This window comes from Watersipora subatra, chromosome 4 (assembly GCF_963576615.1).
Source record: "Watersipora subatra chromosome 4, tzWatSuba1.1, whole genome shotgun sequence".
Taxonomy (NCBI): Eukaryota; Metazoa; Bryozoa; class Gymnolaemata; order Cheilostomatida; family Watersiporidae; genus Watersipora; species Watersipora subatra.
In genome coordinates this window covers 39,274,704-39,291,762 of record NC_088711.1, presented here as the reverse complement: position 1 = coordinate 39,291,762, position 17,059 = coordinate 39,274,704, and the positions used below count along the sequence as shown (strand labels likewise).

Genomic DNA, 17,059 nt, shown 5'->3' with positions numbered 1-17,059 from the left:
TGTGGTCAATATTTAGCAAGAAATCTGTCAGTTAAAGTTATGCACTATAAATAGAGTTTTTAGCCAAATCTTTTTCAATTCTAGTTATAATTTTTCAGTGTTTATTGCAATTCATTGCTTAAACTGTTGTTTTATGATGTCTAAAGGGTTCCAGCATTGCAATTGTGTAAATTTTTTGTGAGTGACATGATGAGTTTACCGGATTTTCAGTAACTTATAGTTGGGTATTGTTATAACATTAAACAGTTTTGACACTGGTTTTACATATCTGTATTTGTATTAGCAGTCATCAGATGGCAATTAACAAATAATAGCTATAACATGATATGAAAACATGGTATGGTAGCTTGATATGGTAGCATGATATAATAACATGATATGATAGCATAATATGATAACGTGATATGATAACATGATATGATAACATGATATGATAACAAGATATGATAACAAGATATGATAACATGATATGATAACATGATATGATAGCATGATGTGATAACATGATATGATATCATGATATGATAACACGATATGATAACACGATATGATATCATTCTGATGAATTTTTGTGCATGGACATTTAGTAATTGATATAAAATGCATTGGTTCTTTGTTATTACCATTTAGTCAGAACTGAAAAGGTTAGCTTGGCATTTCTAGAAGGTTTTAATAGCAAAAATATATTGTGTGGTATATTTTTCAACTATTGGGATAAGGGAAATGCTCTACCTGAAATTCACTTGACATCTTTGAAATATAAAAACTGTCAGTGCATTTAGTCTCAAATTTTCCATTGTTGGGTTGTAGAATGGCGGGAGGTGCTGTAAATCATTCTTGTTAAGATGATTCTTGCAGCTCTGTGCTGTCTAAGAATATTCACCCACGCACCAGCCTGGTGGCTCTCTAAGGTCTGTTCAACTGTTCCTTGCACAGCACATTCTGGGCCGACAAGAATTCTCTTTTTTTGATTTTTGATTGCATTTAAGATCAATACCGAATTTTATTTTTCACAGTGAATGCGGTGACAAATCTCCTTGATTATATGGTTGAAAAACTTTAATCGCTATAAACACCGCAGCTGAAATATTTAAATCATTGTCAACTTGAAAATAAATGTAAGATCTGTGTAGAGTTGAATAGCTGCGTTTAGACCTTTTTCTAGACAGGCAGCAGATACAAAGTATTTCTATACTCTCTAATCAGCAACTATATTTAGACAAGCTAGGTTCAGGGGTCCATAAGGTAGCGGGGTAGTTTTTTTTCTAGTTTTCTCAGAATGGTTTATTATTTTTGATTTAGTTGTTTTCACGTTGGCAAGAGACACTTATTGGTATTGGCATTAAGTCTTGAATTTGAGTTCCACGTGAAAAGGTTAATTGCCAACTATTTCATAGAATTCAGACCAAAACACCAAATAAGAGATATATTCATGGCAATTTATGTTAGTCATTTCGATTTTTGGGACTTGAGAGAAAATTAGTTGTATGATACTGGTATGTTTATTACTGGTATGTTTATTACTGGTATGTTTATTACTGGTGTGTTTATTACTGGTACGTTTATTACTGGTATGTTTATTACTGGTGTGTTTATTACTGGTACGTTTATTGCTGGTTCATTTATTACTGGTACGTTTATTACTGGAATGTTTATTACTGGTATGTTTATTACTGGTATGTTTATTACTGACATGTTTATTACTGGTATGTTTATTACTGGTATATTTATTACTGGTATGTTTATTACTGACATGCTTATAACTGACATGTTTATTACTGGTATGTTTATTACTGACATGTTTATTACTGGTATGTTTATTACTGGTATGTTTATTACTGACATGTTTATTACTGGTATGTTTATTACTGGTATGTTTATTACTGGTACGTTTATTACTGTTATGTTTATTACTGGTATGTTTATTACTGGTATGTTTATTACTGGTATGTTTATTACCGGTATGTTTATTACTGGTATGATTATTACTGCTATGTTTATTACCGGTATGTTTATTACTGGTACGTTTATTACTGGTATGTTTATTACTGACATGTTTATTACTGGTATGTTTGTTACTTTTCTAGTGCACTTTATAAGTTTATACCTATGGAATTGTTTATTGTTTTATTTAAGTAGCATATCAAATTTGTATATATGTAAAGAAACACAATATACTATTATACACTATGCTATTATACACTATACTATTATACGCAATACTGCAATACACTATACTATAATACACTATACTATAATGCACTATACTATTATACACTATACTTTAATACACTATACTATAATACACTATACTATAATACGCTATACTATACTACACTATACTATTATACACTATACTATTATACACTATACTATTATACACTATACTATTATACACTATACTATAATACACTATACTATTATACACTATACTATAATACACTATACTATTATACACTATACTATTATACACTATACTATAATACGCTATACTATAATACACTATACTATAATACACTATACTATTATACACTACATTATAATACACTATACTATAATACACTATACTATAATACACTATACTATTATACACTATACTATTATACACTATACTATTATACACTATACTATAATACTCTATACTATAATAGACTATACTATAATACTCTATACTACTATACACTATACTGTTATACACTATACTATAATACACTATACTATTATACACTATACTATTATACACTATACTATTATACACTATACTATTATACACTATACTATTATACACTATACTATAATACGCTATACTATAATACACTATACTATAATACACTATACTATTATACACTACATTATAATACACTATACTATAATACACTATACTATAATACACTATACTATTATACACTATACTATTATACACTATACTATTATACACTATACTATTATACACTATACTATTATACACTATACTATAATACGCTATACTATAATACACTATACTATAATACACTATACTATTATACACTACATTATAATACACTATACTATAATACACTATACTATAATACACTATACTATTATACACTATACTGTTATACACTATACTATACTAGAAATTCCCCTGTCTTACAGCCCACGACCAAAGTGATAATGGAAAAAAGAAAGGGTCTTGCTGGTTGTTGAAAAACTAGTGACAAAAGGTTAGAATTATACACACATAGAATTCTTTAGTTAGATGTTGTAGGCTTCGCCGACAACATCTACTAAAGAATTCTCTGAATCAGATGAGTTGTTGTTATTAATTTGAGCAGTGTGTTGTTGAACATTAGCATTTGATGTTCATGGTTGATGTGAGGACCTTCTATTTCTCCTCCTCCGTAATAATTGGGAGACACGTGGATGGCCAGTGCGACGACGTGGTGTTCTGGGAGGTTGTATGTCCATGGCAGTCGTCAAGTTGTTTTGAAATTAAATTCAAAAGGTCAATTATGCAAAACAAAAGGTTGTGTAAAAATCAGACCTAATCTACTACTATCTTAAACCTATGTTTTACAACAATAAAATAAATATTAATTCAAGCTGTAGGCCTAACCTACTGTACGTAATTTAACTAACAACAGCAATAATGAAATATGTTTATTATATCTCTGAAATGCAATATTAAAAGTAAAATAGCAAGCTGCCGTGTAATATACCTAGTTTTAAAGTTGCGTTTGAAAATTGAAAGTTGGTTGTGTTGACTGTATAATGGTTTTGACAGTGATATGTAACAGAAAGCAAGCATTAGCATTAACGCGTCTGGAAGTTTTCTGCAAACTGGAGTAAAATAAAGAAATATTCTTGTCACAAAGGGGCATTGTAGTTCGGCCCTAGCTTGTAGATAAGATGTAAAGAAATCTGGCTAATGTTCTAGATAGTTTAATGAAACCTTCGGTAATTGGACAAAAAACAGGCATATAAACTGTGTACCACATTTTTGTACCTGTAAATCGGTCTACGCCTCAAACGGTCTACATTAATTAAAAAAACCTTTGGCAATTAGACAATATAATCATTATATACTTCAATGTTGTAAATTCTAATGATTATTCTTATGATTAAATATTATAATAATTTTTTATTAAGTCAAATAATTAATTCGAATAATAAAATCGGCAAACAAGAAACAATCACTTTTCAGTACTTCTAAGTTAATTACAGAAACCTTCGGCAATTGAACAATTCCATACACTGGTGAAATGTGCACGTTTTTCTCGTGAAATTTGGACGACTTAATAGTTATACTATCTGTCGCACGGCCTTATTGGCGTTTTGTTGGCCGGTCTTAATTTTGATTAAAAAAGGTTTCTCAAGTTTCTATTTCGATTTTAGGCCGAAATAATCTGTCTATTTATGTATCATCCGATCAGATGGGTTAGTTTTAGGATGTTGCGGTAACCTTTCAAAGACTTGATAACATATTTAAATAGGTTTATATGTGTTTTGTATTATTATTATACTTGAACGACTCTACACAAAAATGGTTAAATTTGTTGAAGAAATTTCGGTACAAGGGTTTGGTAACGCCGTTAACGAATAATTTTTCGGGAGTTGTGTGCACATATGCATTTATCATAAATCTCCCAAACAATCACTTCGCTCGTGTTTGGTCTTGGACTATTCTATAATACACTATACAGCGATGCAATTGTATAACTAATGCATCTTAGGATTATACAATAACTTTAACTATCACTATTAGTGTTTTATTACTTGTCACAAAAAATGTCGGGAAACCAATATGGCAGTATCTCAAAATTTGTGATCATTAAGTCCCTTGCCTACCCATCGCTATTCTACATCCTCACCATCTTCTATTTCACAGTTCCTATTGAGAGCTTTCTTTTTAGGATGAAAATTGATTACTGAACCACATAAGTCGGTGCTAAGTTGGTAATTACATGAGTTATTTGAAATTCCATCTGAGACTAGAGCAAATTATTGAAAATATTTATTATTTGATTTATTCTGTTAATATTCGTACTATCATGAGTGATATGAAAGCAACAAGAATATAGGAACATGTAGCGATGGCATATACCATGCTCTTGCTCTATATCTACAGGTTATACAGTATATATATTGCATCAACACAGATCCTTATGTAATGAAACACTCGCTCATTGTGTGAACATATGATTTAAGGCTGGTTCACACTATATCGTCGTTTGTCAGCGTTTCCTTTTTGGCGTTGGTCGTCGATTATGTGAACCGTGAATTGATGGCATCGATGAAGCATCGCGGACAGGTTGGAAAAGTTTGCAGCCGTCAACCTTTCCCGATATTTCGCCGAGCATCGACGACTGCTTTTCGAAAAATGCTTTTTGAAATGCTTTCGACTGCTTTTTGAAATGTGAACCATTTCAGCGATGGTAATTCGCGTTCGGGGATAGAGTAATTTATTCATATCTGTTTATAATAGTCGCTGCAGGACTAGTTTTTGATTTCAGCATGCGAAAACAAAGAGGTTTCTTTGCGAAAATTTAAAAAGATAAATGTCACTGAGTATTTCCTGATGCAAACACGGATGGGTATGTGATAGTGTGAACATGGTTATCATCGACAATCACCGAAGTATTGTGGCATCAATGCCGAAATCCGGCGATATAGTGTGAACCAGCCTTTAGGGTAATATCGGTTGCACAGTTAACCTAGATTCAGTGTATTCCATTGATACATAACGACCCTCTGACTGACGATTCCTTCTTTTACAGACTAACAGAGTCATACGGAGGGCAGCACTCTTTGGCTGTAAGTTAATGACTTATGTTTGAATGCATTAATGACCTTCTTGTTGATAGATATGACACAGACCAGCTTCAGCTCACATGATTAGACCTTCCATGCTTCCTCATTGCAATTTTGCTGATAAACTGCAAATTATTCAATCTCTTGCAGCCCTCTCATCCATAAACTGTTTATATTTGTAGTCTGACTAGGTAACAATATACTTTATCACATATTGGCTTCAGCACTTTATTTCCCCTGCCTATTGTGAAGCGCATGCCATTTGCATAGGCTCGTTTGCACTGCTGCCTGATTATTACTGCTGCCAGATTATTACTGCTGCCAGAGTACACTGCTGCCACAGTTCACTGTTTCCAGAGTACACTGCTGCCACAGTTCACTGTTTCCAAAGTACACTGCTGCTACAGTTCACTGTTTCCGGAGTACACTGCTGCAACAGTACACTGCTGCCAGAGTACACTGCTGCCAGAGTACACTGCTGCCACAGTTCACTGCTTCCAGAGTACACTGCTTTCAGAGTACACTGCTGCCAGAGAACACTGTTGTCAGGGTACACTGCTGCCAGAGTACACTGCTGCCAGAGTACACTGCTGTCAGAGTACATTGTGGTCAGGGTACACTGCTGCCAGAGTAATACTGCTGCTTAAATGCTTCAAGCATGACACATTTTCACTTAATTGACATTCTTTTGGCAATCTATTCGAGTTGGGAGTCACTTTATGCCATCTCAGGTCTTTCCTTTTTTTTAAAGTAGTACTTTGATTTAGCATTCAAGCATGCAATCTTGTGCTAGAGCATGCACAGCAAGGAGCATGACTTTATTTAAAGGTTGACTTGCAACAAAATTCACATTACAGTTATTTGGTATCATAAGGCTCACCATGTCTTACTATGCTGTGTTGTAGGTGCAAAATATGTGGAAATGTGATTACAAGCTCTCAAATGCTCAAAAACGAACATGTAATCTCAGCCATCACGAAGTTGCCGTAGGTTAGATACCCCTCTTCAAAACGGCTCAAACGGGACGTAGTTGAACACCATGTGCTTCTGTTTACACTTTTTAGTCTGGTTTACACTTTCAAAAATTTATTTTTGTATAACTACTCACTATTTAATGGCAAATTACTTTTAGCTTATCAACTAAAATAGCGGTAGGAAACTAAATTAATAATGAATAAATTAGAAACATGTTAAAAGTGTCAAGCTACCATAGACCCCATCTTCTGCCACCTGTTGACACGATACTGCCCTGTGGCCACCAGACTATTCATGCAACCTCATTCGTCGAAATATTTTCACAAATGTACTTCATGCATTCTATAAAACCATATCTATTGTCCTTGCGCGTCTATTTTAGCATCATTGTAATGCTGTCACTTTAAGCACTGATATCTCAAAACCTAGCCTAAAAATAGTTTAATTTTTCAACCTTAGCTTGAAGGAGTACGTATCATCATCTGATAAACGGGATGAGCCTGTTGGTCACCTCTGATAGTCAAAAAATGCTGCAGAAATTGTTTGAGCCATTTGGCAAGAAGCATGGGTCGCATGATCAGATTACAACTAGATGATTAGACCAAGCTGAAATGAAACCGTAAAGTAGTGAGCGTCTATATTTAATGAGGGCTTTCCGGTAGAACCCGAAGTGTTTGTCATAAACTAGTGCTACGAGACGTTTTATATTGAGCATTTTATTGGCCTTTAATTTCACGTGATAACATCGCGTGTCAAAAAAATAACCGCATCGAGTTGAGTAAGTCATCGAGATAAAGAGATTTCAACCTACGGCGTTTTTGTGATGGCTGCGATTAACTGTTTGTTTTTGAGCTTTTAAGAGCTTACAATCACATTTCCACATATTTTGCACCTACAACACAGCAGAGTAAGACATGGTGAACCCTCTGATCCCGAATAACTGTAATATGAATTTTGTTGCAAGTCAACTTTTAAGCTGATGTTGTATACTGCCATATAAAATGTTTAACATCTTCGTGGTTTATCTAAATAATTTCAACTTAGAGAACTGTTGTTGTGGTGAGGCATCATGTTGTCAAAAAATCATCATGTTCTACTTCGTAAGGGGAAAAACGTATCTCAGGGAATCATATCCTGAGGGGGCACTGTATATCGGTGCGTGGTACATAAATAGTAATACTACATATTATCGATAAATAAAACATACTCGGTAATATTAAGGTTTATGAAAACGTTAAACGTGTACGGCTGACATTACTGGTCTGCTCTTATGATTAACCGATTGATTAAACTTTTACGCACTGCATTTGTGCCGAATGCAATGCGTAAAAGTTTTGCTGTGCCAAAAATTGTTTGGAGTCTAATATCGACTAGTTCAGCAGTGCAGAAGAAGAGTCGAGGCCAGGAGACATTGTTGAAGGTATTGGACAACCAGAAGGTGTTTGTTCCATCGAAAGCAACAATCAGAACGCAGCTATCCAAGCAACGATGCAAATATTTTTGTTTTAAAAATGTTAATTTTTGTTTCTGCATGTAATATAAGTATGGTTCGCTTATGTCACTTGTTCATGAATATATATTTGTAGCATTTGATAGGTTATCATTATATAACTTGTAAATTTATAGAATATTATTTAATAGCATCCTTGCAGCTATCTTTAACACGGCTTACAATGAATCGATGCTCATAACTCCTCTCCTATTGCACATAAAAATCCCGTGCTGGCTGCAAACTATAGCAAACCTATCAATATGTGCAATGAGCTTTTATGCAACCTTGTTAAATTTACATATATAGAATAAAAATGTCTTAAAATCTAGAATAAAATGAAAATTGAAACCGCCAACAATTTGCAAAGTGCTATAATAGGCTATAATATCGTGGCAGGTTAATTGCGAAAAATAGATATCTACTGGTAAAGATATTTCTCGGTTTGTTAATGCATATTTATAAACACAACTTAGAGAAGTTGGAGTTATGTTAGCAGATTTATTGCATCCAAATGTTTAATAGCGCTCCACCGGAGAAAGAGGGCAAAATATAAGCGACATTCGCTTTGCCTGTAATAGGGCTAAATTTATCTTCCAAGAATTCTGACGAGCCATTTGAAAAATATTATTTCAGCTTCTATTTGAGCGCCGCCTCCAATTGACTGCCACTATAGAGGAAGGGTTGAAAAATAGAGCGTCATGGCATTCAATTAAAGGTCTTACAGTATTTCTTAATTGTTCAATTTGGTAATCGGAGTCACCTTCTCTTTCCATCTTGTAACCTTAAGACAACTCCATAGTTGCTTGATGGTGTTTCTTTGAAGGACCCCAGTTTAAGATAACTCATGAAATTAGGTTACAATCTTTTACCAAAGTAAAAGTTCTTTTGTTGAAACAAATAAAGTGCAGAGCAATCTATTGACAATGCTGATACACTACTGTTCGTTTTAAAATTACCATTCTGTATACTTGTTCTTCTCTTTGCTTTTTGAGAAGTATATTAAGTAGTAAGTTTTTTCCAACCAAGAGTATTCCATAAAAGAGATAATTACCAGAACATTTGCAGTCTGGTGTGCCGTGAGAGATCGTCAGGTGTAATAACTTTGTGCACAATTATTCTGCAAAGTGGCGAGACGGTCGATCGATGCAGATGATAGATTGCCAGACAGTGAAGGCACATGTTGCGGATTGAATTCTCGTATGATAAAATATTTTTCCAAACTTGAACAGTGGCTTCGGACAGACAGCTCATGCTTTCTCCGAGTTGCACACTCAAGCCTAAAGTGAACAGAGACCTGTGAACAAACAGTCTTACTAAGATAATTTGGTTAACTATAATACATAACTCGTTAACAGATGAGCGCTAAACCGGATATTGAGACAGGAAACGTTATGCATTATGAGTGGCGGGAAATGAAGGAAGCTGGGTTATAAAAACTTGCGGAAGCGATGATATTACAGATAAATTGTGCTTCTAGATAGTTGAAAGAGAACTCGGCGCGGTTAAACCTATAGTTGACCGTAGTTCGACTTTTTACATGAATCCAACCATTTATCATATTGTCACATACACACTATGGTTGTTTGTTTTTGTGTAACTAGCATAGTAAAATGTCGCCCTGTTACCTAATCATGTCAATATACATAGTGTAATTCTATCAATATAAGATCAATCAAATATCTTGTGGCTGTTATGGTGCAGCTGATAATCATTGAATTTCATTTGGCTGCTTCTGTGGAGTAGTCTACTCCAGCCATGTAGGCAGCTGTTGCCTAATGGTGCGTTTACACTGGCCGATTTTGTCACCGATTTTGTCGTGCACAGACAAATTTGATGAGTCGGTGTCGGTAGGTGTGAACAGAAAGATCGGTGTCGGCACCGATCTGAAAGTCGCTGTCGGAGAAACCCAGCAGTGCCCGGTTGCACCGACAAATCGGACGCTTATCAGCCAATCAGAAGCTAGGAGCCTCTGATTAAATGAGCCTAGGCTTTAATGACAGTGCTAAGTTTATGAAACGAAAGGGCTAGGTTTAATGAGAGGCTAGGAGACTGTCATTAAACTTTCCCTCTTTCTCTTTTTAATAGTGAACCAGCATGGCTAGCAACGATGTGAACGCGAGAGTACCAAAAAATCAAGTTAGTTCATTAATTTAAATTAATTAAAAGTGAATAGCCAGTTGTACGACTACTACTAGTTCTACTACTAGTACTACTGTAAAGGAATTTGCAGGCCCTTACTTGGCACGATCTAGATTATGTCATACAGAAATAAATTGCGTGTGATTTCATTCAATGTTTTATTAGCGAAGGAAAATCACTAGCCGAGGAGCGTACGGCCATTTGCTCTGTCTACTAAGTGAGCGTTGCTCCCTTATATACAATAAAATTGCCCGTTCCGGCTAACGGGACCGAGTGAGAACACCGGCTAACAATGTTTAAATGGCCAATAATTAGGCCCGCTAGTGCGTTGATATGACAACATAAACGACGACAATTGATAGCGTAACGAGTAACAAGGCCAACAATAAAAAGAGAATAAAAAGGACAACCCATATAATAAAATATTTACAGACATATAAAATATATACAAACAAATAATTACAAGAAGTGTAAAGTGTTGGCCCGGCGTCCACCACACTACTTCTACCACAAATATACATTCACCATTCAATCTTCTTCATTATTCATTTTATTTATTATAATTACTCGGACGAAAGAACTGTACGTACAGTTCTTTGCTCGGATTTTCATTGCCTCATCATTCATTCATTGCTTGGCATTCAGTAGTTGCTTCTAGCGGTAGTAGTAGGAGCAGTAGTAGTGTAGTACTAGCATATAATTTTCCACATCAAGCGTGTTGATTTTTATGTGTACTCGTCTTCGCGTGGTCGGGTGAAGGTCAGAACGGCGAAACGCTGTGATTGGCTGTTGGTACAGACAAAAATCGTTTGATCGTTGCAATGTAAAGGGGGAGTCGGTGTCGGTACCCATGCGTGAAATGTCGGAGGTACCTGTCTGAGTCGGGGTATTGGCAGCTAATTGAAGTCGGTGTCGGCCAGTGTAAACGCACCATAACGCTTAGTTCAAACTTTGTTTGCACAGCGTAAGTTTGCTTGCTATACAGCAGCATAACAAACTTACGCTGCTGCAGCTCCTGCACATGATTGCTGATAATTCGTGCTGTGATATACTAATAGATCGTATTGCACCCATCCACACGGCTGATAGCTCTAATCTGGCTGTGCGTATGTGAAAATACTGGCTCCAGATTATTCCTTTTTCTTGTACCGTAAAAAAATGTTTTCCAACTTTAATTGCATTGTGAGTATTACGATTCCAATTAGTTTCTTTTTCATCATATACTAAAGAAAGCAGTAGCTCAGGGCATGTCATTTCCATATGATTGCTTTATAAGGTGGTAAAGAGATTACTTTTAAAGCATTTCAATTTGTCTATTAATATGTGATCTCTAGTCATCAATCAGTAACTGTTAGACAATGGCTGAGCTGCTTCAAGCTTCTTACTGCATGCAATAGCCTAATTAATTAATGAGCATCCATTTATTAAACATACAAGTTCTCTCACAAACTGACTCATGCTTTTCTCTCAGTAGGAAAAAACTGGCTGCTGCCATGGCACATTTCACCTCTTATCTACATTTAGATGGAAAGATATTTTTGCTGATCGCGTACTTCGCCGTATTAGTGATTTACTCGAGTTAGTCGATATTAATCAGAGACAAAATGTAGCATGGCTAGTTTGCTAGACTGTCTAACTTTCATATCTATAGTAATACTGGTTACAGTGAGGTTTTCCAGACTGCTCCTCCTTCTTGGCCTCGGTTTCGGACTAAACTTTCTCTCCTGGCTGTTAGCTAGGCTCTTGTATCGAAAGAGTAAAGCCAAATCAAGCGACGCTAGGAAATGCTCAACAGACAATCTTGAACCAGATCCTGCTAGTAGTAAACGTTCTCATTCTAGTCTGAACAGGAGCCAGGCATCCGTCTCTGAGATTGACTGTCATATTATTGCAACACCAAAGGTAAATTGTTATAATCTTACTCATGGGTTCAGTGGCTGTTTGGCTATAGTGTTTTTCATGTCCATACACACCGTTTGTTGTGCAATAGTCTTATTGGTAGCTGGATTTACTCGTTAGACCCTGGACTATATTCATGGACATAGATGTATTTACTCTCTTTTTGTCAGGCCGTAGTCATGTTCATAGATTTATTCACCCGCTAAAGGTTGGACTATAGTCTTTTCATAGATGCTTTCGTTTATTGACTGTTGAGCTATAGTCACACTAATGATAGATGTAGTGCCCTAATCTGATCTATGATTGATGCAGTTAGCCACTGGATCATAATCACCATGTTTCCATGATGGGTGCTTCGATGCAGCCCCCTCTGAAATCGAGGGAATTGTACGTTTACATGCTGCGCAGTGGTTTTCAGCAAATTAGCCAGAGAAGAGAAATTATATAAATCGAATCGCCGGATGGAGACATAGAATCGATCAAGGATACTGAACGTCAGAAACGGTCTTTTTATCCTTCTGTCATCATAATACTTTTATTTACAATACACATTCACAAGGTTTCACCAACCTTAACACAATTTTCACAAAGTAATATATTTTTAATAGGTATTTTTAAGTAATATATTATTTAAATGTTACTGTAGGACTTGCCATTTATTTTTCGAAAAGTGTTGGCATCGATGACAAAGTCCAGGAATGTAATCACCTCATCATCTTCGTGGGTGCAGACCATAATTAAATTTAAATGAAAGAAAATCGGAAGAATAGAAAGAAAACAAGATAAGCGGGAAAACTTTTGTACTTGTTTATGGCCCTCGATGAACCTGCCTCCACAGCAAGGGAGCTATTCACAGCCACTGCGCAACTGCCGTTTCCTTGCTGCGAATTTGCACTGGCTTCACACTGATCAGTGCGCAGTGATTTCAGTGCGAAGATGCCGTTTCCATGATTCGGAGAGAGCGCAACTCCGAAGTGCTGCGCATCATGGAAACAGTGAATAAGTCGTGTAGTTGTGTTTACTCGCTAGATGCTGAACTGCGTTTGTGATGAAGAACAGTTGTTTGTTCTCTTGAAAATGCTCCTGACCTGAGCTATATTCCTATAATTACTTTTATACACATGCTAGGTTTCTTCCCAGGCTATAATTTGTGTGATCAATATTATAATGGCGAATGACATCTTAAGAACATGCTCTGTACATAACTCATTCAATCGGAGTTCTCTTGTCTTATCTATATCAGACGGCCAATAGTAGGTTCTGTTGCTTTATCCATATCAGACGGCCCAATAGTAGGTTCTGTTGCTTCTTAGTACTTTATCATTCAGTTATGTTATTATCAGTCGACTTTCAGCCTGGAAGTGTTTTATATTTTGTTTCGAATGTTTTTATTTGTTAAAATGATTATTTTGTAAGTCTATACCATTATTATTGGCTGTCCCATATTTAATTCTACTGGTAAATGCTAAAAGTAATAAAATAACATATAAATTGCTTGCGTATACAATTAGATTTCTTGCCAACTTTTTCCACAACCTTTTTCAATTGCAGTCAATTTGTGACGTCAATTCAGCTTTATATTTTTAGATAGTAAAAATGGGCAACGTAGATGACAGAGACGCATCGCCAATTTTGTTCTCGACTCTTCAGGAAAAGGATACAATCGATGACGATTATATCGTTGGTGCAGAAATACACGAACACAAAACTGGCAGAACTCACTTAGGCCAGGTAGCCATGCGCTGCACAGCAATGCCAGCTGAAGTAGCTGCACATACACATTCTGATCCGACTATTGACAGAGTCGATGATACAATTCCCCGTGAGCTGCGTGCTATGGAGGACAGCAGTTTTTTGGAACCTTCAAAGCAAACTCCTTCGACTCTTGAAGCTGTAGATAGAGTTAAATCATCTAAAGCTATGAGTAGTAATGAACCTGGTGAGGCTAGAAGAAGAATATCGGAAAGCCTTGGCTCTAACAAGCCATGTTTAACTAAAAGTATTAAGAATGACTGCCAGAGTGGTTATGGTGAGAAGGTGCCAACATCTGTAAACTATCCTGTTCGTTTAATGGGAGCTCACCAACACTCCGCAGAATTGGAAGACAATGACAGCATTTATAAAACACAAACAGCAGCAGCTCACAATGTCAATGTTAAACTCGCTACTCCTCCTCAGCCTACACCTCTAGAAAATTTAGATATCGATGAACTATCAGCTGTATTCAACCTGGAGAATCCTGAAGAGCTGGAGGATTTACTTTCCATCTCTATGCCATTGCCGGCATCGGCTGCCTCAAAGAGAAAGGCCTTTATTGCGAGAAGAGATGCACAAAGCTTGCCCTCACTAGCTCCTTCTCTTCGTCGACTTTCCCGATCTGCCAGTCTGCGCTCTGAGCAGAGCTTTGAGTTTGAAAACTTTGATGAGGTAAGAAACACTGTCCAGCTGCGATAGTCTGCTGTATTCTTATGAATGGACGATCTTGTTGCGCTCAGTTTTTATAGCATCTACTTTTGGTCATAGATAATCAACAATTGTATAGTTACACAAAATGACCATAAGGGATATCAATATTTTTAAATTTTAGCTCTTTTGCTCAAACACAGTCTTTGATACCCTTTATATATTTGTGTGACAACATGAGGTTTAAAAAATAAGGAACTTATTTTAGTAATAATAGCATCATGACCTACAGACTTTTAGCTTCATTTTGATACCCATATTGTTGGTGTACCTTGAATTTTAAAAATCTTCAAGGTTGATGTTCATACGGAATTGGCCGAATGTACGATCTTGTTACGCTCAGTTTTTATAGCATCTATTTTTAGTCGTAGATAATCACATTTTATTACCAATTATCTAGAATGTTTAACTGCACTCAGCACCATCAGTTCCTCTCAGCTAAGTCTGCTGGTACATTTTTAGAAACAGCCAAAACGGTAATTTTTCAAAAGTTGCTCGTATCAAAAAAAAACTGTCAGCCACATAGTTGCTCTCAGCTATAGCTGACCATCTCCCCGTCTTCATGAGATATAGCGATAAGTTTTATGTTGTACACAGTATTGTACGGCTAAGATCTTTTAAAGCTCACCTTAAATAACCATTGTAATCGCAGTACTTTCTTATATATAAATCTCAATGTTTGTCTTATGTGTTCTGTTGTCGCTGTGTCCATCTATCGGGATTAAAATGTAGGGATGAAAATTCTCACCATACTGGAATTAAACTTGCAACAGTTGCAAGTATGCAACCACACGGACCTAACCACAAGGCTAAGCCGTTCTTATCTGTTTTAGCTTATTTTTGGTATCCTTATCGTGATTAAAGCTAAATATGTACGTTTTATTATGAATTAATATTACCTTTTGTGTCTTTTCTTCTTTTGAAATTTTTTAAAACCATTTCAAAATCCATTGTTCATTTCTTTATTTGTTATTTTCAAATGTGCTGCTTTAATTTCAAATGTTCCGTTACAATGCAACTTCAACGGCACAGTTTTAATCTTCAATTTTCGGTTATTTCAAAGGGCAATCGCTAGAAATTGTAAAAATAAAAAATGTTCACATGGACATTCTTCAGTAGGAATTGTCTCTACATTCTCTTTATGTTCGGTCAGACCCAGTACCCTCGTGCATTTCATTGATGTATTTAATTTCGATATTGCATTGTTACGTTTATGCCAGTATCGAGAGGTATAGTCGTATTCAAAATTTGAATGGATAGCTTCTGCAGCAGCAGTACCCTCTTTTATACCGACACTGCTATGTACTCTTTAATATTAATTCAACATATTCGTGATTTTTATTTTTTTTCATCAGTTCATTCTAATTGTATCATTATCAAATCACTTTTCATTGTAATCATTGTAGTAGCACAGACTTTGTCTAGCCATTATTTGTTAGTTATTTCACATTTAAACACACAGTTGTTTTAGTTTTTCTCTTAATTTATTTAACTGCACAAAACATGATATGAAGGTTAAAATTTACAATGGTAAATGTTGAATATGTTAAATAAAATAAATATTCTGTACAAAGACTTTTTATCACCCGGGCAACGTCGGGCATTCACCTAGTTATTCAATATAAGTTATTAATGAAAATTATAATATATTAGATATCAACTAATTCTAAGCTTACTCTTTGAAATACTGACACAATGGTTTTGCAATTCCTGTAGCAGAAATCGGGTATATATTACTGGCATCCATGGAATTAAAAGGCAGTGGGCAATCTAATAAAAAGTTCTTAAAAAAACTCGCAAATATGCGGCTTTGGTACAGTTCACATCCAATGCTGTTGCAAATTTTCCTTGCTACTGGTACTGTGTGACCCTCATGTAGCTAGTTGGATACTAGTAACTCTGAGAGATAACGTTAACAACAACATGAGGCTGAGAACATAACTTTGTTGACATAATCAATAAAGTTTGGAGAGTACAGTGCACCCTCGGGATACGATTACCCTGATATACTATTTTTTCACCTTACGAAGTGGAACGGGATGATTTTTTCACCTCACGATACGCATATTATTTCACCATATGAATTCACCAAAATTTTAGCCTGAGTTCAATTTTGGCAGTCAGTGTGGTTATTATGTACTTCCAAATAACAGGACACCGAAACGCTGTTTGTCGAAAGTATTTTCACAGCACCTGAAAGAGACACGATGACTGTTTTCTCTCAGTTCAGCGATTCTCACGTGTAAAACAGTAATATTTAAAACCTGTAGCAAAGTTGCGATCCCTTCAAACAGTTTAGTG

The 17,059-nt window shown here is 35.6% G+C and overlaps 1 protein-coding gene across 5 annotated transcripts in view; it reads left to right on the top strand.

Annotated features, from left to right (window-relative positions):
- The first annotated feature begins 803 nt into the window (after nt 1-803).
- Nucleotides 804-17,059, top strand: part of LOC137393729 (uncharacterized) — a 41,512-nt gene continuing 25,256 nt past the window's right edge. For 2 of the 5 annotated variants that reach the window (XM_068080405.1, XM_068080410.1), the window contains exons 1-4: nt 804-911; nt 5,757-5,793; nt 12,132-12,298; nt 13,883-14,722. In XM_068080405.1, the coding sequence (XP_067936506.1) occupies nt 846-911; nt 5,757-5,793; nt 12,132-12,298; nt 13,883-14,722 (1,110 nt within the window). In that variant the 5' untranslated portion in view covers nt 804-845. Of the gene's footprint in view, nt 912-3,135; nt 3,204-5,756; nt 5,794-12,131; nt 12,299-13,882; nt 14,723-17,059 lie in introns of all 5 variants that reach the window. The other 3 variants (XM_068080406.1, XM_068080408.1, XM_068080409.1) reach the window with 3 other exon arrangements.